General features: G+C 43.6%; 1 protein-coding gene across 1 annotated transcript in view; it reads right to left on the reverse strand.

Moving 5' to 3' along the window:
* Positions 1-24,935, reverse strand: part of AIFM2 (apoptosis inducing factor mitochondria associated 2) — an 89,130-nt gene extending 64,195 nt beyond the window's left edge. The window contains exons 1-2 of the mRNA XM_044299288.1: positions 24,845-24,935; positions 3,681-3,863 (exon numbers count right to left, since the gene is read on the reverse strand). Of these exons, the coding sequence (XP_044155223.1) occupies positions 3,681-3,855 (175 nt within the window). The 5' untranslated portion in view covers positions 3,856-3,863; positions 24,845-24,935. The remainder of the gene's footprint in view (positions 1-3,680; positions 3,864-24,844) is intronic.
* Positions 24,936-27,385: the final 2,450 nt, after the last annotated feature.

Here is a 27,385-nt window from a genome sequence, read left to right on the forward strand (position 1 = left end):
TCTGGAGGGTATTTTTCCATCTAACCCAAGACGTATAGAAGGTGTTATGTATGGCACAGTTTTAACATGCTGATACATTTCATTTTGAATAAGCTATCTCTATTATACATCAGAGCATCTTGGTCTGTGAAAGGGGGTTTCCCATCGGAAAAAATAAAAACACCACCGGCAATCAAACTTACTGCATAATATAAATCAGATGATTAAGTTCTGAGCGCATTTTGGTTCCTGCACTGTAAGGCCTCATGCACATGGCCGAGAGCGGACCGTGGAAACCCGTCCGGGATTCCTCCTGACAGCATGAGCGCACGGCGTCATTGGTTGCTATGACGCCGTGCGATTCATGCAGCCGCTGCTGTACAGTAATACACTATAATTGCAGACAAGAAAAGGCATTTTCTATGAGAGTGCCGGCGATGTGTGGTCCGCAAAATGCACACATTGCCGGTGTCTGTGTTTTGCGGATCCACAAAACACATATGGACGTGTGAATAGACTCTTAGAGGCAAGGTAATTGATTATGTGCGGACAGGGCAGAGCCCTACCACGCCTCAGATGTCCACGTGATGTCCTCAGGATAGGGAACCAACACAGTGGAAAATGTCACATGACACTAATGGAGTGCAGGAAAACGGGGAATTAAAGATAAACAATCACTATTAGTAACTGATAACTTGTTGTTTACTGTCATTAGATGCTGGAAATTGCTAAACCGGACTACCTTTAAATGCACCATCTCTAAAGAAGAGTTCGACAGTGCAATTAAGATAGCTGATCAGGCGCCATTAACTGATTTATGTAATCATGTTACAAGGGGGAGACTATTTAGCTTCATGAAATACTGTATATGTTAAAGTGTTGCTGAAGAAAAAAAAGGAGACAAAAGAAGCAGTGAATGTAATTAAGAATATTAACCCCTTCATGCTGCAACGACTTTCCATTTTCTGGTTTTCTACTCCCTACCTTTCCATCACCAAAACTTTTTTATTTTTCTATTCACCTGGATATATAGGAGGGCTTACTTTTTTAGCAGGACAAGTTGTACTTTCTAATGGCACCATACCCCCATCAAAAACAGAACTGCTGGTAACATCAACCTATTAGAAACCAAAGTACTCAAACATTTTTGAATATTCACATTCCGGGAACTGACTGTGGAACATTAAATAGTAACTTAAAATGTATGTTCACAAATGCCAGAAGTCTAGCAAGAAAAACGTGCGAGCTGGAGTCTATGGTACTAGAGGAACAAATAGATGTAGTTGGTGTAGCTGAGACATAGCTTGACTCTTCACATGACTGAGATGTTAATATTCAGGGTTGTACACTCTTTAGGAAAGACAGGTACAACAGGAAAGGCGGTGGCGTGTGCCTGTATATGAAGGAGAGTGTGAAATAGGCAGGTGTGGGGGAGGAAGGTGACAATGTTGAAACCTTATGGGTGGAATTACAAAAGGAAATAAACTCTAAAAAAATAATACTTGGGGTAATCTATAGACCCCCTAACATCACAGAGGAGATAGAAGCTCAGCTGTATAACCGAATAGAGTGGGCTGCACAGGTTGGTACAGTGGCCATAATGGGAGATTTTAACTTCCCAGATATTGACTGGGGTCATATTTCTGCCTCAACTTTCTACAGGACCACTTTATGGGCCAGTTTGTAGAAGATCCAGCTAAAGGCAATGCACTTTTGGATCTGGTAATTTCAAACAATGCAGAACTTGTTGGAAATGTTACGGTCCGTGAAATACTTGGAAACAGTGACCACCTCCTCCTCTCCAGCAGCTCATTCACCTCTTTAAAGTAGTGCAGACGAGACTTGACAAAGGTCATCTCGACTGAAACGTTGTCACTTTATTCATCTGAATACACAATTGTATACTGCTGATATTGGAGAATTATATGTAAACATTAAAAGCACTATGCAATAAACACAAATCTATTCATGCGTGTGTACTGAACTTTTACTTGAATAGTGACCACAATATAATTATATTCCCTTTGAACTATAAAATACAAACTCTGGCTGGGAGGGCAAAAAACAGGCCAATTTATCCATTTGATGGCAGCATTTCAGGTCATAGACTGGGAATATCTATTGTCACATAGTACACAGGATAAATGGGAGACCTTTAAATCTACTTTTGGTCATTATACTACAAATTTTATTCCTGTAAGTAACAATAATAAACGGCAAAAATTAAACCCCACGTGACTTACAGCTACTATAAAAATGGCAATGAATGAGTACAGGTAAGGGTAGAGAGCAATAGGTGTTGTGTGACATTTCATATAATGTCAATGGTGTTGCAGTGCAACATGCGACGAGCTGCATCGCGACAGCTGCATAAAATCCAACACTGCTGGATTTTGTGCCGTATGTCGTGCACAAATTTTACTTTATTGACTTCAATGCAAGTCGTGTGCGTGACTCACCTGTGACCTACCTGTATTTTCACAGCCAAATCCCAGCTCTAAAAAGAGTCACGCAACAACAAGTTGCAGACAAGTCCCACATATTTTTGTGACACATGTCAGCATCAATCACCACCCTCTGAGCCAACCTGCAGCCTCCTCACTGGCTTTTACAGTAAACATGCTGCAATTTGCCGGTCAGCATTTCCCAGCCAATCGCAGCAATCAGGCTGCTGGGGGGACAGGGTGTTACAACCCGATGACATGGCTGGCTGGCCCTCTCCTGCCATTTTAGCCAGGTCACCATGCGATTGACAGATTTTTGTTGTGCTGTACATATACAGCACAATGTGGTAACTTTTGTTGTGAAGGGGTTAATCTGAAAAATATTTTCATGGGTATAAGAGAGAATAAGAGGGGCTATGTTATGCCATGCATTTTGGGAATGTCCCTAAATAATTCCCTTTTGGAAATAAGTTGCATTGATTATTTAGCAGATAGTGGGTACTAAAATTAAGGAAGATCCTTCCATATATTTACTTTATACGAGTCTTGACAGGTTCAGTAGTGGTTCCACATAAGTACCCTATCCACTGGTACTTATGTCCTTATATGAAACCACTACTGAACCCATCAAGTCTTGTATGAAGAAAGAGTAATCATTAAGGAATGATTTGGAGAAGACTCAGGGAGGTGGAAAAGACACAAAGGGAATATATAGAGTTCTATAAACGCTGAAGGCCATATATTGAGAAGGGAACATCAAAGGAAGAAAGACAGGATCTGACCAGACAATATTGCTATTTAAACAGTTATTTACTAGAGAGGATAGAATGATTTAACTGTAGTTGAAGGGCAAATGGAAGGAGCGACACCCGGGAGGGAGGGGGGAATATCAGAGATACTTATTATATGGCGTAGGAAGTAGTCTAGATTGGTTAGGATTTACTGTTTATGGTGCGGAGCAAGACGGACCCGTCATGACTCACAATGTAAGTCAATGAGGACGAATCCGTTTTCTCATACATAATAGAAAACAGATCCCTCCCCCATTGACTTTTAATGGTGTTCAAGACAGATCCGTCTTGGCTATTTTAAAGATAATACAACCAAATCCGTTCATAACGCATGCAGACGGTTGTATTATCACGACGGAAGAGTATTTGCTGATCCATGATGGATCCAGATAAAACGCTGGTGTGAAAGAGGCCTAACAAAGGCAGCTTGTTTTGCCACATGTAGTGTGTATTTGACATGCCTTACCACTTTCTACAGATGCTCGAAGGGCAGCAACATTGTGATGAAAGGCATCTTTGATATCCACTAAAATAAAAGGAATTTCATAGGACTTCAGCTGATTGGCAGCTGCTATTCCAGCAAATCCTCCACCTATGATGACTACTTGCACAGATTCATCTACTGACAGTTTAGAGCCCATATTGGTCCCTGTTGAAAGAAAAGAATGAAAGCTTAAAGTCAAACCTTTAAACGCCACATTCAACATTTACTTGCAATATATTATTCACATTTAAAAGCAAAATACAAACAGGATTTTTCCTTTCATCAAAAATAACGGATCTCAGACAGTAATGAATAAACGGATGCAAAATAAGTACAATCGATGCTCAAAATAAGCTCCATTGATGCTCAAAATAAGGAATCTTTTGTTTTTGTTTTTTATTTTCAGTTCTTCTGACAGATTAGAAGAATGGAAAACTAAATGGTGATGTGAACCTAGCAGTAGGCAGCATATCCTAATGCGCAGATGCACGTCGCCATGGTTGAAAAATCAAAATCAAACAATGCAACACAATTAAGCAAATATGGAAATTTTGTTCATTCACGCTAACCACTTGTAACACACGGTCAGATTTCCTAATGCAGTTTTGGAAGCAAAACCAGGAGTGAATTCAAAAAAGAGAAGTCATATCTGTCTTTTATACTTTCTCTCCTTTTATGATCCACTCGTGATTTTGGCTCCCAAAACTGCATTCAGAAACCAGACCATGTGGCTGTATCTTTAGGTCTCGTTCACATTTCCATGTACATCTGTCATATGTAAAAAAATCTGTCCAGGTTTCATCCGTGAAGGATATGTGTTTGATCACAGTTTCTATTTCCCCCATGCCTCCACAACGGCAATACCTGGAGGGTACCCTGCCCCATCAGAGACAGGAAAACAATGCTGATCAGCGTATAAAAGCCCCCTCCCCTTTAACTTCACCAGTTGTTTTCCTGTCCCTTACATGGCAGGGTATAAATCTGCATGGTCTGCGCAGGGCCTTTGGTAGGTTGTCCCGGTTTTCCGGAGGGCTCCTGCAGGGGAAAGGATCTCGGAGCTATCATCCGTGTTCCTCCTTTCCCTCTGGCATAAGTTTAGTGTGTGCTGGCTGCCCCGGGCTTCAGTTCTCCAGCGCTACTGAGCCGATGTTCTGCCACTTTTCTATACCCGGACAAAAGTCTATACCCGGAAGTGATGTAGCTGCACCGGAAGTCACGTAGACCCGTTTGAATCAGCTGGAGGAGGGTGTGTGCGTGGTGCGCAAGCGCATTTGGCTAAAGTATAGTAATCTGGCAGAACGCTGCAAGCCCGTAATCTACATTAATTTGTACGCTCGCCACGCATTGGGCTAAGCCTCGCAGCGCTCGGCATTTGCTAAAACTACCACTATGCCGCCATTGATGGTAAAGAAAGAGATGGATGGTAAAAAAAAAGATGGAAGGTAAAGAAATAGATGGATAGTAAAGAAAGAGATGGATAGTAAAGAAATGGAGGGCTGGGAAAATGCAGGGGCGTTCTGCCAGATTAACATACTCTAGCCGAATACGCTTGCGCAGCGTGCATACCCCCTCCTCCAGATGATTCCAACATGTCCACATGACTTCCGGTGCAGCTACATCACTTCCGGGTATAGACTTTTGTCCGGGTATAGAAAAGTGGCAGAACACCAGGAATCGGTTGGTGAGGTGGCTGGGGCGTTCCCAGGGCTAGGAGACGCTCCGGTCCATACTTTGAGGTGCGGCGTGCAGTGGAAAGCAGCGCAGACATCACCCTGCGTGTGATGTCATCACGCCATTCTCGGAAATGCTCGGCCGGCCAAGCTTATTTGAAAATGGAGGTCTGCCACACTCTGCAGTTGCAGGTGTCTACTGCCTGTTATTCCTGGCTTTGCCTACCTCCTCTGGACTGCCAGCATGTCTGTTCCAGGAGATTTGGAACCAGCCAGGAAGACCACCGACACCTCAAGGCCCTTTAGCCTGGTAAGCCCCCTCTCCGAGGACATGTAATGTTGTTGGTGAATTCACTCTAACATGGTGCATAGGGCGGGCAGCCATTGATCCTAGACTGGTGGCAGTCTCCCCTAAACCTTCCACCTCCAGAGCAGTTCCCTCGATATCTGATGAACAATTTTCCGAGCTTGAGGAGAATGAAGTTTCTTCAGAGACATAGTTGATAGGGTTGAAAAAAGACATAAGTCCATCAAGTTCAACCAAGGGATAGGTGGGGACTCGAAGTCCAGAAGGAAGTGAAACTCAGATTTCTACACCTTTTCATAAGCATTAATGTTGTTTACTTTTAAGAATTCATCTAAACCCTTTTTGAAACTGTCCACTGTTCCTGCTGTGACCACGTCCTGAGGAAGTCTATTCCACAGATTCACAGTTCTTACAGTAAATAAGCTTTGACGCTTCTGGAGGCTGAACTTTTTCTTCTCCAGTCGGAGGCAGCGCCCCCTTGTCTTTTGAGGGCATTTTACATGGAACAGTTTTTCACCGTATATTTTGTCTGGCCCATTTATATTTTTGCATAGGTTAATCATGTCCCCCCTTAGACGTCTCTTCTCAAGACTAAATAAATTCAATTCTTTTAATCTTTCTTCATAACTAAGACCCTCCATGCCCCTTATCAGTTTAGTCGCTCTCCTCTGTACTTTTTCCAGCTGCAGTGCTTCCTTTCTATGGACTGGTGCCCAGAACTGAACTGCATATTCCAGATGAGGCCACTCCAACGCTTTGTAAAGTAAAAATATTACATCCTTGCCCCGCGAGTCCATGCCTCGTTTAATGCATGACAATATCCTGGTGGCCTTAGAAGCAACTGATTGACATTGTATGCTGTTATGTAATCTACCATCTACAAGGACACCTAAATCCTTCTCTATAAGTAACTCTCACAGTGTTACATTACCTAGGACATATGAAGCACAGAGATTATTACTACCAAGATGCATAACTTTACATTTATCCACATTGAACCTCATTTGCCAAGTTGATGCCCAATCACTCAGAGTGTTCAAGTCAGCTTGTAGTTTATGGACATCATCCATAGACTGTACAGTACTACATAGATTGGTGTCATCTGCAAAAATAGAAATGGTGCTATTAATTCTGTCCTCGATAACATTCATAAATAAATTAAATAATAGAGGGCCCAGCACTGAACCTTGGGGTACACCACTTATAACCTGGGACCATTCTGAATAGGAATCATTGACCACAACTCTCTGGACACGGTCCTCCAGCCAGCTTTCAATCCAATTACAGACTATACTTTCCAAGCCTATAGACCTTACTTTACCTATTAAACATCTATGAGGGACAGTATCAAAAGCCTTTGCAAAATCCAGAAACACTACATCCACAGCCGCCCCTCTGTCCAGGCTACTACTCACCTCCTCATAAAAACAAATCAGGTTAGTCTGACAACTTCTGTCCTTGGTAAACCCATGTTGGGTATCACTTATAATATTATTTACAGTCACATACTCCTGTATATAGTCCCTTAAGAGTCCTTCAAACATTTTTCACACAACAGAAGTTAAACTAACTGGTCTATAATTACCTGTGGAGGACCTATATCCTTTTTTGAATATGGGCACCACATTTGCCTTGCGCCAATCACTTCATACTGTACCAGTCACATATAATCGGGAGGGGAGGGACACCAGAATAACAACAGATGGAGAAAGGCAAAGAACTAGGCTTCAAGGCTAGGGAGAGGGATCGGTCACCTCCTAGTAAACCCCTAACCCTGGCCCTGACTCCTGTCAAAATGTATAGACCCTGAAGGTGGAACAATACATACGCTGGAACCTAAACCCTGAGAGCCCTGGAATGCCCTAAGGTAGTGACAGGGAATGAGACAACTGGTTCCTTCCCAGGTGAATGAACCATGACCATATTTTCAAAATGACCCTCAGGGGTATTAAAGGCCGTCTTCCATTTGTCCTCCTCCTTGATCCTTACCAGATAATATGCCCCCCTCAAATTCAGCTTAGAGAACACCTTGGCACCGACAATCTGACTGAACAAATCTTGGATCAAAGGAAGGGGGTAAGGGTCGCGGACAGTGATACGATTGTGCTCATGGAAATCCAAACATGGCCTAAGAGTTCTGTTCTTCTTCTTAAAGAAGAAGTCTGCAGCTACTGGGGAATTGGACGGTCTAATATGTCCCTTAGCCAAACTCTCGGTGATGTACTCTTACATGGCTGGTCTTTCTGTTCAGAAAGATTATATAACCAAGTTTTGGGCAATTTAGCTGAGGGAATAAAGTTGATGGGGCAATCATACTCACGATGTGGAGGTAACTCCTGTTCTCTACTTTAAGAAAATACATCAGCAAAATCAGAAATAAATGAAGGTACAACTTTAGTGGTTACAATAGAAAGTGATGTGCCAAGACAGTTGTCTATACAATAATCACCTTGGCAGACAAGAGAAATCGGGTACTACCGGTAATTGACAAAAGTTAATTCAGATTCAGCACCCACACCACCCAAACGCCAAAGCATCCTTCAGGTTCTCGGACAGCCCCTGACAGAATTGACTACGGAGAGCTGGATCATTCCATTCCGTATCCGTAGACCATCTCCTAAATTCAGAGAAATAGGTCTCCGCAGAACGCTCTCCCTGCCTTAAGCCACACAACTTGGTCTCGGCCAGAGAGATCTGATCTGGGTCATCATATATAAGCCCTAGAGCTCTGAAAAATTCATCTATCGACCGGAGGGACGGTGATCTGGTCGGCAACGAAAAAGCCCAAGACTGAGCGTCACCTTTTAGCAAAGAAATAATTATACCCACTCTTTGACTCTCGTCCCCATAAGAGCGTGGACGGAGTCTAATATATAACTTGCACGATTTCCTGAACCAAATAAAATTGTCACTTCCCCTGGAAAATTTGTCTGGAAGATCCACCTTGGGTTAAGGGCAGGCCTAGTTTCTGCTGTCGGAACCAGCCACCTGTGGTCTCTGGATCTGTGAAACAGTGCGTGCGGAGGTCAGCTACCTCCAGAGACAGTCCCTGGAGTAGTCTGACCAGTGCATAAATAGGATCCATTGCCGCATTGATACAAAAGAAAGGCGGTTTTGGCAGTTGATAATGTCATGTCTAATGGGGAGGGGAGGGACACCAGAATAACAACAGATGGAGAAAGACAAAGAACTAGCCCTTAGAGCTAGGGAGAGGGAACAGTCACCTCCTAGGAAACCCCTAACCCTGGCACTGACTCCTGTCAGTATGTATAGACCCTGAAAGTGGGAAAATACTTACACCAAAACCTAAACCCTGAGAGCCCTGGAATGCCCTAAAGTAGTGACAGGGAATGATACAACTGGTTCATTCCCAGGTGATTGAACCACTGTCTCCCTGAGGCCTAGTAACAACAAGCACAAGGGAAAAAACCTAATACAAAGAGCAGTACAACTTATCTTATAGAAAATGGAGGAGCAAGGACACAGGAAAGGTCCACATACCAACTCTTCCAAATCCATACAGAGAATATCAACCGCATGGATTAAAGTGTGAGACCAAACTAAATAGGGAATGCAGTAATGACAACAAGCAGCACCTGACGAGAGGTGTGGTCATTACCAAACAACAACACTGAGAATAAGAGACTGTCAGTTAACCCTAGGTCCAGCTAACCTCCCAGATCTTCTAACCTCTGACACGGGAGGTACCGTGACAGTACCAGTACCTAGAGAATCTTTAAAAAATTATAAGCAGAGGCACAGCAATGACTGAACTGAGATCTTTAAGCACTCTTGGGTGTAATCCATCTGGACCTGGAGCCTTGTTCACATTTACCTTATTTAACTTATCTTGGACCATATTTACAGTTAGCCAATTGAGCGGAGCTCATGGTACCAAAAGTTAAAACATATTTTAGTGTGAGATGATTAAAAGATATATATGTAAGGAAAGGGTAAATGATATGACATTAAAAAAGTGAATAGGAGCAGAAAAAGAGCGCCACCCTGGGATAGCACACGTGTCAATTCAATAGCACTCGCAATACAAACCCTGCTTTATTGCCGTGTAGGTTCATTTTTTAACTGCTGACTCGCCTGTGTATCAAGGTTATCATACTGTTCCCTGGTCATTAGCCGGTCATTGTACCATGTACATTCCATTGATCAATATATACATTTTTTACAATTGACACGTGTGGTAACCCAGGGTGGCGCTCTTTTTCTGCTCCTATTCACTTTTTTAATGGCATATCATTTACCCTTTCCTTACATATATATTTTTTAATCATGTTACAATAAAATATATTTTTACTTTTGGTACCATGAGCTCCGCTCTCTTGTTTTTTCGCTATTTCACTCGGGAGCTTGTACCGAGTTACAAACTACGGGTGTCCTTTGTGGCTATATTAGGTGGGCACTGTTTTCCATTTCCCTTTGGGACACCCTTGGTCTTTTTTGTTTTTCTAGTTAGCCAATTGAGTATATTACTGCATGTCTTAAAACCCCCTGCACCACAAATATCAGCTCCTTTCTCTTCTTTTGTATATACAGAGCTAAAAACATTTAGTAACTCTGCCTTCTCCTTTTCTCCTTATCTTCAGTGACTCCCCCCCCCCCCCCCCCTTACCATTATTTAGGAGACCTACCTGCTCGGACCTTGGATTTTTAGCATTTATATATTTAAAGAATTTTGTGGGATTTGTTTTGCTCTCTTTTGCCACCTGCTGTTCGTTTTGAATTTTTTGAAAATGTAATCTTTTTACAGATTTTATTAAGCCCTTTGTAATCTTCAAACGCTATAGCTGACCTCTCAGATTTGTATTTTTTAAATGCCCTTTTTTGTCTTTTATTGCCCTTTTTACAGTAGCTGTAAGCCATGGGGGGTTTAATTTTAGCCGTTTATACTTGTTACCTAAAGGAATACATTTTTCAGTGCAATTACTCAGTGTGTATTTAAATCTCTACCATTTATCCTCAGTATTATTATGTGACAGTAGCTGCTGAGGGCAGTCTATGCCCTGAAATGCTGCCCTCAGCCCAGGGAAATTAGCCTTTTTTAACATTCAGTGTCTTTGCTGTACCTGACAGAGTTTGCTTCTTATATAGGGGGAATATAATTATATTGTGGTCACTATTACCTAGCGTTTCTCGAACAGTAGCATTTTCATCAAGCTCAGCATCATTTGAAATCACCAGATCCAAAAGAGCATTGCCCCTAGTGGGAGCTTTTACAAACTGGCCCATTAAGTGGTCCTGCAGCAAGTTGAGTAATTTTCTCCCCTTTGATGTTAAGGCAGAATCATGACCCCAGTCAATGTCTGGGAAGTTAAAATCTCCCATTATGTCCACTGTACCAGCCTGTGCAGCCCACTCTATTTGGTTATACGGTTTCTATCTCCTCTGTGATGTTAGGGGGTCTATAGATAACAGATAAATATTGTAAACTGGGATTCAATAAAACTTAACCTTATGGGTGGAAGTTCAAAGATCTTTACTAGGTCATTTAAAATAATATATCACACTGGGTGAGAGACGACATTGACAACGATTTACCTCCACTATATCAATTCATATAGCATTCAATGAAATGAAAAAAGGGTGGATCTCACCTTGTCTGGGTGGGGTCCACGACCATGGAGGAAGGTCCTGGCAGTGGTAATACCTTTGACCGATGTGACCAGGTGCTGATGTTGTGATTGGCACAATATTAACTCCTAAGACACCCTATTATGGCTTTCCTGCCTTTCTAGGGGCTAAGGGGCTGTTCTTATGGCCTGCCTACCACAATGGAGCACCCGCCCCGACAGGGGCGACCCCACACCGAACCTTTCCCTCAGTATGGGTCTAAAGTTCTATAAAGCTCTAACTACAACGCCCTACATGCCATGTTTCTGTCTTTTTCCAGACATCATCAGGGGACTTCACACATGTATTCCAGGGCAATAGAGATCAAGGTGGTTTTAGCCTTGTATCATCAGACAGGATAGTGGGTAACTCTTATCCTCACTGTTACAGGGGAAGTGTCCCATGTCAGTCCGTGATTTGGGTGAGCCATTTGTGGTGAGACACGGACTGACATGGGACACTTCCCCTGTAACAGTGAGGATAAGAGTTACCCACTATCCTGTCTGATGATACGAGGCTAAAACCACCTTGATCTCTATTGCCCTGGAATACATGTGTGAAGTCCCCTGATGATGTCTGGAAAAAGACAGAAACATGGCATGTAGGGCGTTGTAGTTAGGGCTTTATAGAACTTTAGACCCATACTGAGGGAAAGGTTCGGTGTGGGGTCGCCCCTGTCAGGGCGGGTGCTCCATTGTGGTAGGCAGGCCATAAGAACAGCCCCTTAGCCCCTAGAAAGGCAGGAAAGCCATAATAGGGTGTCTTAGGAGTTAATATTGTGCCAATCACGACATCAGCACCTGGTCACATCGGTCAAAGGTATTACCACTGCCAGGACCTTCCTCCATGGTCGTGGACCCCACCCAGACAAGGTGAGATCCACCCTTTTTTCATTTCATTGAATGCTATATGAATTGATATAGTGGAGGTAAATCGTTGTCAATGTCATCTCTCACCCAGTGTGATATATTATTTTAAATGACCTAGTAAAGGTTACGTTTTATTGAATCCCAGTTTACAATATTTATCTGCTATATTTGGGTGTAATTTCATACCACGTACACATACCTGAAGAGGTGGTATAATTAATTTGGTCTATAGATAGAACACCAAGTATTATTTTTTCAGTGTTTATATCCCTTTGAACTTCCACCCATAAGGTTTCCAAATCCTCACCATAATTGCCTCTTTCACACTTGTCTTGAGATCTCTCCTCACATACAGGAATACACCACCACCTTTTCTACTGACCCTGTCTTTCCTAAATAGTGTAAAACGCTCAATATTTACAGTCCAGTCATGCAAAGAATCCAACCATGTCTCAGCCACACCAACTACATCTATGTGTTCTTCTAGTACCACAGCCTCCAGCTCCCCCATTTTGCTAGCTAAATTTCTGGCATTTGTGAAAATACATTTTAAATTACTCTTACCTTTAAAGAGAATATCTGGGATTTTTGGGTTACCTTGGTTGATGTTTGTATGTAATAGGTTCTTGTTACCAGCAGTTCTATTTTATATCGGTTTATAGTTCTGCCCAGTCTTCTCCCTACTTTCCTCACTAACTCCAGCCCCCACTAAATCCCCAGTGTCCCCTCCAATAGCCCACTCTTTATCTACAGCTTTATTAGTATGAACCTCCACCCTCCCGCCAGATCTTATTTAATTTTTGAAGTTGTTGTTTCTTCTCAGTCAGCATTTGACCTCCCTTTGTTTGTAATGTTATGTTGATTAACTTTATTAAACGGTGCATTTACTTTTGAGTCCTAGGGTATTAATTGGTTAAGGTGAAGGAGAGGGGGCTTTTATATGCTGATCTCTGTTGTTTTCCTGTCCGTGAGGCCTCTTGCACACAAACATTGTGTGCCCGTGGCCGTATTGCGAGTGCTTCCGTGGTGTTTCTGTCAGTGCCTCCACACCACAAAAAAATAGAACTTGTTCTATTTTTTTTTTTTGTGTGGCCGGATCACGGTGTCATGCTCAGTGTGGGGGGGGGGGGGGGGGGGAACTCCACACTGAACAGAGGAGGAAGGGGAACAGTAACTGGGCCTGGAAACTAGGGAAAAAACAGGTCACCTCCTAGACAACCCTAATCCGGGCCCTGACTACCTATCAATATGAATAGACCTTAAAGGAAGGAATATTCATATGCAGGATACCTAGGCCCTGATTTCCCTATAAGGCCCTGGAATAAGTATAGGACCAGAGACAACCCATTCCTCCCCAGATGGATGAATGGAAGTCTCTGTCTCAGAACCAGATACAACAACAGGGAATATAACAAATACAAACAAATGTGACACTTAACTTCTGAAGAGATGGAAGAACAGGAACAACAGAGTGGATCTCACACCATTTCAGCCAAACCCAAATTTAGCTATCAACCGCATAGTCAGAAGGGTAGGGTGAGACTATAAAGAATAGAAGTGATTACCACTGAGCAACAGCTGAGAAAAGGGAAGTGGTCATTAACCCTATCAACACTGAATCAAGAGAAATCAAGGAGGCTGTTAGATTTCTCCAAGCTCAGTCAATCTCCTTGATTTCCTGACATCAGTCACCTGAGGGACCGTGACACACAGACCCATTCAAGTTGAATGGGTCTCGATCCGTCTTGGCCACCGCGCGGACGTTGCCCATGCATTGGGGACCGCAAATTGCGGTCCCCAATGCACGGAACGAATGCACAACGTTTGCGTGCAAGAGGTCTGAAGAGGTGGGGTACCCTCCAGGTAGTGCCGTTGTGGAGACTAAAGGAAAATCCAATTACCGGTAAGAGTAATTATCATCTTTTTTGCCGTCTATGTGTCATCCGTATCCAACAGACACTGACTGCTCAGCTGCAATTAATTTCGTAAGCATCTCCTTTCAGTGCTAATTTAAAAAATGGACCTTACACAGACCAAATATAGATGCCATCCATGTTGAGTTCATGATTTTCACAGACCCATAGACTTCGAAGGGTGCTTGGTCCACATTAGAGACCAAAGAAGGGCATGTCTCAATGAGTTTTTCACTAACCCACCAGTGATGGCCAGTTCGCAGTGTTCACCAGCGAACACATGTAGGCTGCCATCTTTAGTAAGGTAGACTCATCTGTCCGGCGATGCACAGGTAAGCCCTTACCTGTGCCTGTGCCGCAAGCCGGTCTGAAATCAAATGCGGTCACCGGGAGCAGGCCGTTCCGAGAACAGCCGCTGGGGGCCTTCATCGGGCTGTTCTCGTAATTGCTTGCTCCCGGTGACCGCATTTGATTTCAGAATGGCTCGCGGCACAGGCACAAGTTAGGGCTTAGACGGTTGAGTCTAACCTTACTAAAGATAACAGCCCGCATGTGTTCGCTGGCAAACACTGCGAACTGACCATCACTGTAACCCACTGTCAGTAAAAAAATACTGATGTGTGAACAGATATTAAGGGCTCATTCATATGACCCTAAGCCTCCGTGCCCGTATTGCGGACCACAAACAGTGGGTCCACAATACATGGGCACCGGCCATGTGCACTGCATGTGATCCACAAGATACAGCAAAAGATAGGACATGTACTATCTTTTGTGGAGCGGAGGCACGGATCAGACGACCATGGAAGCACTCGGAAACTCTATCTTTTGCAGTATTTTGCGGATTGTGGACCAATTCAAGTCAATAGATCTGCACCGCAATATGGGATTCACACTGCTGGTGCCTTTGCATTGTGTACGGCTATTTGGGGTTCGTAGCATGGGCACAGAGCCCTTATGTTTGTGTGAATGGGCCCTAAAATGCATGGGTACGTGTACAGCACACTCAAGTGAAAAATGGAAATGTGAACAAGGCCGTAGTCTGGGTTTACACATTTTTGGGAAGGTTTTTGGATGCAGTTTCTGAAGGAAAATCCATGAAAGACACAAAGTTGAGGCCCCTTTCACACAAACTAGTTTTCCGCGCGGGTGCAATGCGTGACATGAACGCACCTGCACAAAATCAGGGGGTCTATGTACATGAGCGTTTTTTTTCACGCATCAGTTCTGTGTTCTGTGATAAAACGCAGCATGTTCTATATTCTGCGTTTTTCACGCAGCCCTGGCCCCATAGAAGTGAATGGGGCTTCAGTGAAAAACACATGGCATCCGGAAGCGAATGCGGATGTAATGCGTTTTTCACTGATGGTTGCTAGGAGATGTTGTTTGTAAGCCTTTAGTTTTTCATCACGCGCGGGAAAAACGCATCAAAACGTATTGCACTTGTGTGGAAAAAACTAAACCACTGAACGCAATTGCAGACAAAACTGACTGAATTTGTCTGCAAAATGGTGCGAGTTTCACTGAACGTATCCAAAGCCAATCTGTCACACTAGTGTGAAAGGCGCCTTACTCACACAGTCAGTGAGGGAGATTTACGCCTGATTTTCTTTACATCAGTTTTGATAAATCTCCCCCAGTGTTTGATCAATCAGTGACTGTGAGCCAAAACCAAGCAGATCCCAAACTGAGGCAAGTTTTAATAGCAATGTTTGCATCTGTTCTGTGTGTTATACCGGCACCTTTGGATCTCATCACTGATGGAAATCACTGATCAAATGACTGTGAACTAGGTCTGACTTTGTGAAAAATTATGATTACACTTACCGGTAATCGGATTTTCCTGACCCCACGACAGCACCTTAGAGAGATGGCTCCACCTCCAGGACAGGAAACCTGCAGCTTTAAAAAAGGTGGAGCCACTCTCCCACCTCAGTGAGTTTTCAGAGCATGAGAGGGACTCCCCTTTATATTAGTTTAATTTCACAAGCATACATACATATATATTGTATTTGTTTTTTTGCGACGCCCGTGAACACACAGAACCACCACCATAGGGAGGGTATAAAGAGGTGCTGTCGTGGGGTCAGGAAAATCCGGTAAGTGTAATCATCATTTTTCTCCTCCCCTACGACAGCACCTTAGAGAGAGATTACAGAGATAACTCAAGGATGGGAAACAGCTTCCAAAACCTTTGTGCCAAAAAGTAGATCAGAAAAAGAATCGAGTTGAAGCCTGTAGTGCTTATAGAAAGTAGAGGGAGAAGACCAGGTAGCCGCACGACAAATCTGTTCTATGGATACACTGTCTTTCTCAGCCCAGGAAGTTGACACCGCTCTCGTGGAATGGGCTCCCAAAGAGACAGGTGGAGAAACACCAGACACTGAATATGCCAAAGAAATGACTTATCTAATCCAGCGGGCAATAGATGCCTTTGAGGCCGTATTACCTCTTTTAGCCCCACCAAAGAGCACAAATAAAGCAGAAGATTTTCTCCAGTTTTTAGTGACCTCTAAATACTGTAGACTACATATTCTGACGTCAAGAGAATGTACAGGGAGTGCAGAATTATTAGGCAAATGAGTATTTTGACCACATCATCCTCTTTATGCATGTTGTCTTACTACAAGCTGTATAGGCTCGAAAGCCTACTACCAATTAAGCATATTAGGTGATGTGCATCTCTGTAATTAGAAGGGGTGTGGTCTAATGACATCAACACCCTATATCAGGTGTGCATAATTATTAGGCAACTTCCTTTCCTTTCCAAAATGGGTCAAAAGAAGGACTTGAATGGCTCAGAAAAGGCAAAAATAGTGAGATATCTTGCAGAGGGATGCAGCACTCTTAAAATTGCAAAGCTTCTGAAGCGTGATCATCGAACAATCAAGAGTTTCATTCAAAATAGTCAACAGGGTCGCAAGAAGCGTGTGGAAAAACCAAGGCGCAAAATAACTGCCCATGAACTGAGAAAAGTCAAGCGTGCAGCTGCCAAGATGCCACTTGCCACCAGTTTGGCCATATTTCAGAGCTGCAACATCACTGGAGTGCCCAAAAGCACAAGGTGTGCAATACTCAGAGACATGGCCAAGGTAAGAAAGGCTGAAAGACGACCACCACTGAACAAGACACACAAGCTGAAATGTCAAGACTGGGCCAAGAAATATCTGAAGACTGATTTTTCAAAAGTTTTATGGACTGATGAAATGAGAGTGAGTCTTGATGGGCCAGATGGATGGGCCCGTGGCTGCATTGGTAAAGGGCAGAGAGCTCCAGTCCGACTCAGACGCCAGCAAGGTGGAGGTGGAGTACTGGTTTGGGCTGGTATCATCAAAGATGAGCTTGTGGGGCCTTTTCGGGTTGAGGATGGAGTCAAGCTCAACTCCCAGTCCTACTGCCAGTTTCTGGAAGACACCTTCTTCAAGCAGTGGTACAGGAAGAAGTCTGCATCCTTCAAGAAAAACATGATTTTCATGCAGGACAATGCTCCATCACACGCGTCCAAGTACTCCACAGCGTGGCTGGCAAGAAAGGGTATAAAAGAAGGAAATCTAATGACATGGCCTCCTTGTTCACCTGATCTGAACCCCATTGAGAACCTGTGGTCCATCATCAAATGTGAGATTTACAAGGAGGGAAAACAGTACACCTCTCTGAACAGTGTCTGGGAGGCTGTGGTTGCTGCTGCACACAATGTTGATGGTGAACAGATCAAAACACTGACAGAATCCATGGATGGCAGGCTTTTGAGTGTCCTTGCAAAGAAAGGTGGCTATATTGGTCACTGATTTGTTTTTGTTTTGTTTTTGAATGTCAGAAATGTATATTTGTGAATGTTGCGATGTTATATTGGTTTCACTGGTAAAAATAAATAATTGAAATGGGTATATATTTGTTTTTTGTTAAGTTGCCTAATAATTATGCACAGTAATAGTCACCTGCACACACAGATATCCCCCTAAAATAGCTAAAACTAAAAACAAACTAAAAACTACTTCCCAAAATATTCAGCTTTGATATTAATGAGTTTTTTGGGTTCATTGAGAACATGGTTGTTGTTCAATAATAAAATTAATCCTCAAAAATACAACTTGCCTAATAATTCTGCACTCCCTGTAGTTCCTCCTCTCTGTCATTCTTTGGATCTGGAAAGAAAGCTGGAAGAACTATCTCCTGAGACCTATTTGCTCTAGGAACTTTCGGCAAAAACCCTGGATCTGGCCTCAATACTACTCTATCCTCTCTGATTGACATGAAAGGAGGATTAATGGAGATAGCCTGGATCTCACAAACTCTCCTGGCTGATGTTAAGGCCACCAACAAAACCAGCTTTAGAGTAAGCCGTTTAAATGAACAGGACTCCAAAGGCTCGAAGGGATGTTTAGTCAAGGCGTTCAATACTAAGTTCAGATCCCAAGGAAGGAATCTGGGGCCCTTCACTGGTACCATCCTGCCATCCGCTTTAAAGAATCTTATTATCCATGGGTCCATAGCTAATTTTCCCCCCCTAATACCGAAAGTGCAGATCCTTGCACCTTTAGTGTGCTTTCTGCCAACCCCAAGGATAATCCTCTGTGGAGGAATTCCAACACCTGCATCGTTGAGAATTCCAAGGGCCAGGAAACTCTGTCTATACCTAAAAAAGACAAGAATTTTCTCCACACTCTGGCATAAATTACATTAGTCACTTCCTTCCTACTTTTCATCAATGTGGAAACAAATTCCTTTGAAAACCCATGGCTGGCTAGAAATGACCTCTCAAATTCCACACCGAAAGATGTAGGGATTTTACTGTCGGGTGAAACACTGGACCCTGCGATAACAGGTTTGGGATCTCTGGCAGAATCCAGGGGTCCGAAAATGACAAGGCTCTCAACAGTGAAAACCATGCCCTTTTTGGCCAGAAAGGAATTATCAGGATTACCCTCGCCCCTTCGTACCTGATCTTTTTTATAACTAGCAGTATTAACTGCAGTGGGTGAAATGCATACCCCAGAGGAAAGTCCCACTTCTGGAGAAATGCATCCACCCCAGATAGGCACTCCCTTGGGTTGAGAGAAAGGAATTTCTCTACTTTCCTGTTCTCACTTGTGGCGAACATGTCTACAGATGGATGACCCCACAGATTCACTATCTGGATTTAGTGTCCATTGCCCTTGTCGTAACCTGTGTTGACTCAAAAAATCCTCCCGAGTATTCTCGACTCCTTTTATGTGGAGAGCTGACAGATGTAATATCTTCTCTTCTATCTCCTTGAAAATCCACTCTGTCTCGTTTAGTAAGGAACTTGACCTGGTACCCCCTTTATGATTGAGGTACGAGACTACTGTTCGATTGTCGGACATTATCCTGACATGTTTGTTCTGGACCTCTGGTAAAACTGCCCTTAGTGCCATCAGGACCGCTCGGAATTCTTTCCGGTTGGAAGATAAACAAATCTGCCCCTGGGACCATTCTCCCTGAAAAATCTGGTCTTCTACGTGAGCCCCCCAACCCCAGGGACTGACGTCCGTAGTTACTATCACTGGATCCAGATAGGACCAGGGCACTCCCTGAACTAGATTCCTTGCGTCCTTCCACCAACTCAGGGATAACAATGTTTGACCCGACAAGTTCAAGACTGACTCTAGGGATGTTCCTACCCGTCTTATTGAGGTCAAAATCTCCATCTGTAGTTGGCGAGAGCGCCTCTGAGCCCACTCTACTGCTGGTATACAGGATGTTAAGTCTCCTAACAGGGACATCCCTTTTCTTATAGTTAAGGATTCTCCTGACTGCACCCTGTGTATACCTTGCTGAGTCCGGACTATCTTCTCCTTTGTAAGGAAAGTCCTCTCCTCTATGGAATCCAGCACTAGACTTAAGAACACCTGTCTCGTAGACGGTAGCATTCTGGACTTTTGAATATTCAACAACCATCCCAGCTTCTTCAGTATCCTCACTACATGTTCTAGCCATCTAACACAGGCTTCCCAAGACTGGGCTACTAGAAGGAAATCATCCAGGTAAGGTAAGAACGTGACATCCTCCTTCCGGATGAAGGAGGCCATCTCCGCCACCACCTTGGTAAAAATTTGCAATGCCTGAAACTGAAGGTAAATGATCCCGGACTCTGTCCTCATTGCTACCCTGAGAAATTTCTGGGGATCTAGATGTATCGGAATATGGTGATAAGCATCCTTTAGATCCAGAACCACCATATGACAGCCTGGAGACAAAAGATGAATTGCAGACCTGATAGTCTCCATCTTGAATCTTCTGACCTTCAGAAATTTGTTCAAATGCTTTAGATTTATAATTGTTCGATACGAACCATTGGCTTCTTTACCAGGAACAGGGTTGAATAGAAACACTTCTCTTTCTCTAAACCCGGAACTGGAATCAACACATTTTTGCTTGTTAATTTTTTTATTTCTTCCATTAACACATGAGATGAGTTTGAAATGATGAATCTTTCTGGTGGATATCTCTTGAGCTCTAGTCTTAGTCCATTCCACAGGAGTCCTACCAGCCATGTTCCTGCAATTTTTTCCTAAGCAGGTAGGAAGTATTTTAATCTTCCCCCTACTGGGATCATGGCGTAATTGTTTGGATTGTTTATCCGGACGAGCGGAGGCTGATCCGAACAAAAAACCTTTATTCCCAGGTCTAGCCCTTGCTCCCTGCTCTCTAACTCCCGTTTGCCTTTTACTTTGGAACCTGGACGATGTCCAAAAGGGCCGCTTATAATTTTTAAATTGAACAAAGGTTTCTTGTGGAAATTTTTTCTTCTTATCTGCAGCTTTTTCAAGCAACGTGTCTAGATCTGACCCAAATAGAAACTGACCCTCACAGGGAATGCTGCATAATCTTAATTTTGAGGGCATGTCCCCACCTCTCCAATTCTTCAGCCATAGAGCACGGCGCGCAGAATTAGAAAGGGAGGCTGCTCTGGCCTCCAGTCTTACAGCATCCATGGAGGCATCTGCAATGAAATCTGCTGCCTTCTGAAAGGTAGGAATAGAGGCCAACAACTGTTACCTACAACACTTGTCTCTGATCTGTCCTTCCAGTCTATCCAACCACTCTGACATGGATCTGGCGGCTACTGTGGCGGCAATACTGGGCCTAAAAGAAGCAGCTGAAGCTTTCCAAGTACTCTTAAGGGACGAGTCTATCATTTTGTCTAAGGGATCTTTAAGGAACCCCAAGGCCTCAAAGGGTAAAGAAGACTTCTTAGAAATTTTCAAAATCGCCACGTCCAGTCTTGGGGCTTTATCCCAGGTAGTTGATGCCTCTTCCTTAAACGGGTATTTTCTTTTAAAGGTTTTAGATATAAACGGCTTCTTATCAGGTTTTTTTCCAGTCATTCTTGATTGCCCGTTGCAATAGTATTATGCAATGGAAAACATCTGCGTTTTTTCTCTCGCAGACTTTCAAATACTGAGTGGTGGATCTTATAACCTTCAATAATTTATCCGTATCCTCTGCAGGGAACAAAAACTTTCCTTCTTTTCCTTCTTCCTCAGAAGAGGAGGAATCGTCAGAGTCCCCATCTCTACAGGGAGTCTCGATATCATTAGATGACTCCACTTCAGACCCTTTGACCTCGGATCTTATAAGGGATTTTAAATCCTTAAAAAAACTCAGTGTTTCTTCCGCCACTGTTTTCTCAATACACTGCTGACAGAGCTTCTTTGCATACGTAGATGACATCGGACATTTGCAGATAGCACATTCTTTATTTTTTCTCTTGGTCACCACCTTCTTAGGCGCCATCTATAGAGAAAACATATACCAATATCTAAGAAAACAACCTTAACCCTTTAAGGACCAACCATTAGAATTATCAATACCGGTGGCAGAATTTCAATGTCTGTGTTCTCAGACCTCTTCTCTTCCTCTATAGCTGCAGCTAAACCTGCATACAAGCAATATTATTTATTACCACCAGTCATCAGATTTTTCGCTCTCCTGAAAGTCCTTTTGCTCTGTCTCTGCAGCTCACCATGCACCGGACGCCACCAGAATATCGCCTCCAAAATTCGGCCTTAGTCCTTTACCTTTCCGGTACCAACACATACCTATTCGCGATGCCTCTTCCCGCATTTTCACTGCGTTTGAATGCTAAACTTCCGGTCAGCTGACCGGAAGCGCCCGGCTTTGGAATGCAAGCTTCTTCCTGTCAATGTCATCAACCTGCGTCTACCTCCGTTCCCAGCCTGTGCCGTCCCGTTGTGCTGTAGAAATGCTGGGGCCTTCTGGCCACGCTTCCAATCAATGGTGTGATCTTCCTCATCAGAGGGATCGACACCTCCTGCATCCTTGAGGAACAAGCGGTCCCCTGGAATACCACCGCTCCACATGTCTCTCCAACCCTAAGCCTATGGGAGAAGAAACTTTGGCAGGTAACACGAATCTGCCCATGACCTTCTGGTAGCTACCAGGGCTTCCTGGTCATGGGCCCCTAGAATGCAGAAACTGCAGGCTTCCCGCTCCAGGACAGGTAACCTCACTGAGGTAGGAGAGTGGCTCCACCTATTTTAAAGCTGCAGGTTTCCTGTCCTGGAGGCCATTTCTCTAAGGTGCTGTCATGGGGGAGGGGAAAATCACTGATCAAATGACTGTGAACTAGGCCTGACTGTGTGAAAAAGGCTACTTTCACAGAGTAAGGGTCATTTATCATGCTATTTGCATCTATTTTTTAGAGTGTGATTAGACTGGCAGCGTAGCCTGTCATTATTTTGCATAGTATTTATACTGTAATAAGTCTCAAAGCAGATGATGAAATTGGTAACACATCTTTGTATTGTATTTGGTGGATCATGTGCAGTTAGACTACTTGTTGATCGGCCCACAAATTAAAGGGGTTATCCAACCCCTGAAAAGCCCCCCCTATATGCCCGGGCCCCTCACACAATGTGTTTACCTCACGTCGTTCCTGGTCCCCACACTGCCGCCACTGCATCTCCATGTCGCGCAGATGAAAATATCCAGCGTCGGGGGTGTGGGGGTACAGCCACTGACAGGCGGTGATGAGCCTCCCTAGCATCACTCGCGATGATAGGGAGGCTCATTCCCGTCACCGTCTGCCATTGGCGTCCTTCTCCCCTACACCAGATGTTTTTATCAGGGAGATGCAGCAGCGGCTTTGCGGGGAACAGGAGCGACGTGGGTGCAAGGGAGTGAGGTAAGTACATTGTGTGTGAGGGGCCCAGGCATATTGGGGTCATTTCATGGGTTATATAACCCCTTTAAGGTCCCGTTAAATGGGACAATTCCTGAGGCATTCCTTTTCCAGCAATCGTCTGCTCGTCAGTGAAGGAGACTGTTGCATTTACATGCAGTGATCTCCTCCACAGTATGGGGAGGAGTGATCGCTAATGCTATCGCTCTCCTCCATACAGACGAGTTTTTGCTGCCGGAAAACAACGGATTTAGGTGCCTATGCAAAGAATTCAATTACACGAAGAACCAGCATTTCGCTCAGTGATGGCTAATCTCCAGCACTCCGGCTATGTTGAAACTACGACTCCCAGCATGCTCCATTCATTTCTATGGAGTTCTGTGAACAGCCAAGCTAGTGTCCATCTCGGCAGTTGTAGTTTTACCATAGCTGGAGTGCCAAAGGTTACCCATCACAGCAGACAACTTTTGCTTGTTTATCATGTAATCGAAAGCACCTTTAAACCGCCAGATAATCGCTAATGAGCGTTCCTATGAACGTTCATTAAAGATTATCTGGCGGATTCTCGTACCGTGTAAAGGGCCCTGTAGGTGCAAATGTGGCATGTTAGATATAAAAAGTCGCAGCCATATACACGTTTATGTGTGTAAAAAGGTGCACATCTACCCACCGATAAGACTATTTTATCACACAAACCAAGACAAAGAAGATAAACAGAACTACAACACCCCTGGAGTGAAGTAAACATGAGATGGTTTTTGTGCCTAATACATCCGTAAAAAAGGGTTACCTACATAAATAGGCTTAAAAATAAAAAAAACACAAGAATTAGACTAAAACTGAAAATTATCGAACGAGGCACAAACGCCTCCGAAACAGGCACACTTTCATTAGTAAATGTGCTTTAAAAAATGTGCCTAAAATAGGAAAAATTTGACTAAATGTCACACGTCCATATGAATGGGTTTGCATCCGTTCCGCAACTTTTCTGAATGGGTGCAGAACCTTTCATTTCAATGGGGCCGTAAAAGATGCGGAGAGCACACCGTGTACTGTCCGCATCCGTACTTCTTTTCAGGCACTAGTCCAAAACACAGAACATGTGCAAGACTTTCCATTCTGTGTTATCTTTGTGTAGCCTCCGCTCATGAGAATCACTGATCAAAATAAATGAGACCGGGCGTGATCCACAAAAAAAGAAAAATGCGGATCAGACACGGACCAAAACTATGGTCGCACGCACAAGGCCATAGATAGGGATGAGCAAACTTGTGTTTTCAAGTTCGGCGTACAAGGTTCGGGTTCTCTAAGAATTCTGTTATGGATTCTGCTACCACGGACCATAAGTTATGGAATTCTTAGGGAACCCGAACCTTGTACGCCGAACTTGCGGAATCCATAACGGAATTCTTAGATAACCCAAACCTTGTACACAAAACTTGAAAACAGAAGGTTTGCTCAACCCTAGCCATAGTTGAGCCTTCTTCTCTTTTGAATACACTCCTGACATAAAAACTGTGTCAAAACCCAGCCTGAAAGATAGATATCTGAAAAAAATATAAAATAAATCTGGGCCATTGTATTGAATCCACTCACCGATCACAGGGGACGTCAGCTGGTTGTATGAAGAGACACTGAACAGTCAGACAGTCCCAGCTTGCTACAGAGCACCTATAACATAGTCCAGCCCACTCTATGCACACACAGCATGACTCATCAGTAAAGAAAACCACAGCTATGTGTGAGCTGCGCTGCCATCTAGTGACACTTTTTTGCATTGAAATAAAATTTCAAAAAATACACATTTTGCACAGCTATATACTATTTATACAGTAATAGCTGCTACATTTTCATACACCTTAGCAATTCAGAAAAGAAGGACCCTATCAGCACTGGGGAAACATAATGTACATTTACGCTGGGTTCAGACCTGAGCGTTCTGAAAGGAGCGCTCTGTATGCGCGATTGTACCGGCGTTTGCAATCGCGCATACAGAGACAAACGAACGCCCATTGTCGCGCGTTCCCGAAAGTCTATGTACGGGAACGCGTGACAAGACGCCGCAAAGAAGCTCATGTACTTCTTGGGGCGTCGGGCGTTTTCCAGCGCGATCGTATGTGCTGTAAAACGCCCATGTGAGAACCATTCCCATAGGGAATCATTGGTTTCTCCTTGTTGAGCATTTTACAGCGCGTAGGAACGCGCTGTAAAACGCTCAGGTGTGAGCCCAGCCTTAAAGGGGTATTCCAGTAATGCAAAGTTGAATTTACGTTAAAGGGGTTATCCGGTATAAACTTTTCCCTTTGGGCTCATGCACACAATCGTATGTATTTTAAGGTCCGCAAAACACAGATCGGTCCGTGTTACATCAGTTTTTTTTTGTAACAATGCCTGTCCTTGTCTGAAAAATGGACAAGAATAGGACATGTTATATCTTTTTGAGGAACTGACTTGCAAACATATGGAAACTGAATGTACAATTTGTCATTTCTGTTCTTCTTGCAGCCCCATTGAAATGAATTGTTCCGTATAAGGGCTACAAAAAAACAGAATGGACACAGGCAAAAATTATATTTATGTGTGGGGGGGCAGTGTCGTGGAAACTACTGCGTGGGGGGCAGTGTCGGGGAAACTACTGCGTGGGGGGCAGTGTCGGGGAAACTACTCCGTGGGGGGCAGTGTCGGGGAAACTACTCCATGGGGGGCAGTGTCGGGGAAACTACTCCGTGGGGGGCAGTATCGGGGAAACTAATGTGTGGGGGGCAGTGTCGGGGAAACTACTGTGTGGGGGGCAGTGTCGGGGAAACTACTGTGTGGGGGGCAGTGTCGGGGAAACTACTGTGTGGGGGCAGTGTCGGGGAAACTACTGTGTGGGGGCAAATTACTATGGGGGGATTACTATATGGGGCAGTGTGTGGGGCCTTGCTCTTGGGGAGGCACTGTAGGGGCAATTCTATTATTTTTTGGGGACACTATACAGGGATTATTACCTGGAGAACAATAGAGGGTGTTATTATTACTCGGGGCACTCTAGGGGACATTATAGCTGCTGTAGACACTATAGGGACATTTGGGGTAATTTATCAAACTGGTGTAAAGTAGAACTGGCTTAGTTGCCCATAGCAACCAATCAGATCTCCCCTTTAATTTATGACAGCTCCTTTGGAAATCTGGTTCTACTTTACACCAGTTTGATAAATTACCCCAATTATGTCTATTAGGCCTCATGCACACGACCATATGTATTTTGCGGTCCACAAAAAATACGGATGACGTCCATTTGCATTCCGTATTTTGCGGAATGGAACAGCTGGCCTCTAATAGAACAGTACTATCCTTCTCCATAATGTGGACAATATTAGGACATGTTATATTTTTTTGCGGAATGAAAATACGCACATACGGAAACGGAATGCATACGAAGTAGGTTTTTTTTGCGGACCATGAAATGAATGATTCCGTATACGGTCCTAAAAAAAACTGAACGGACACGGAAAGAAAATACGTTCTTGTGCATTAGCACTTAGGGTATTTTTTCAGTAGTATACAGGTCCTTCTAAAAAAATTAGCATATTGTGATAAAGTTCATTATTTTCTGTAATGTACTGATAAACATTAGACTTTCATATATTTTAGATTCATTACACACAACTGAAGTAGTTCAAGCCTTTTACTGTTTTAATATTGATGATTTTGGCATACAGCTCATGAAAACCCAAAATTCCTATTAAAAAAAAAAATAGCATATTTCATCCGACCAATAAAAGAAAAGTGTTTTTAATACAAAAAAAGTCAACCTTCAAATAACTATGTTCAGTTATGCACTCAATACTTGGTCGGGAATCCTTTTGCAGAAATGACTGCTTCAATGCGGCGTGGCATGGAGCCAATCAGCCTGTGGCACTGCTGAGGTGTTATGGAGGCCCAGGATGCTTCGATAGCGGCCTTAAGCTCATCCAGAGTGTTGGGTCTGGCGTCTCTCAACTTTCTCTTCCCAATATCCCACAGATTCTCTATGGGGTTTAGGTCAGGAGAGTTGGCAGGCCAATTGAGCACAGTAATACCATGGTCATTTACCAGTGGTTTTGGCACTGTGAGCAGGTGCCAGGTCGTGCTGAAAAATGAAATTTTCATCTC

The sequence above is a fragment of the Bufo gargarizans genome, chromosome 6, assembly GCF_014858855.1.
Source record: "Bufo gargarizans isolate SCDJY-AF-19 chromosome 6, ASM1485885v1, whole genome shotgun sequence".
NCBI lineage: Eukaryota > Metazoa > Chordata > Amphibia > Anura > Bufonidae > Bufo > Bufo gargarizans.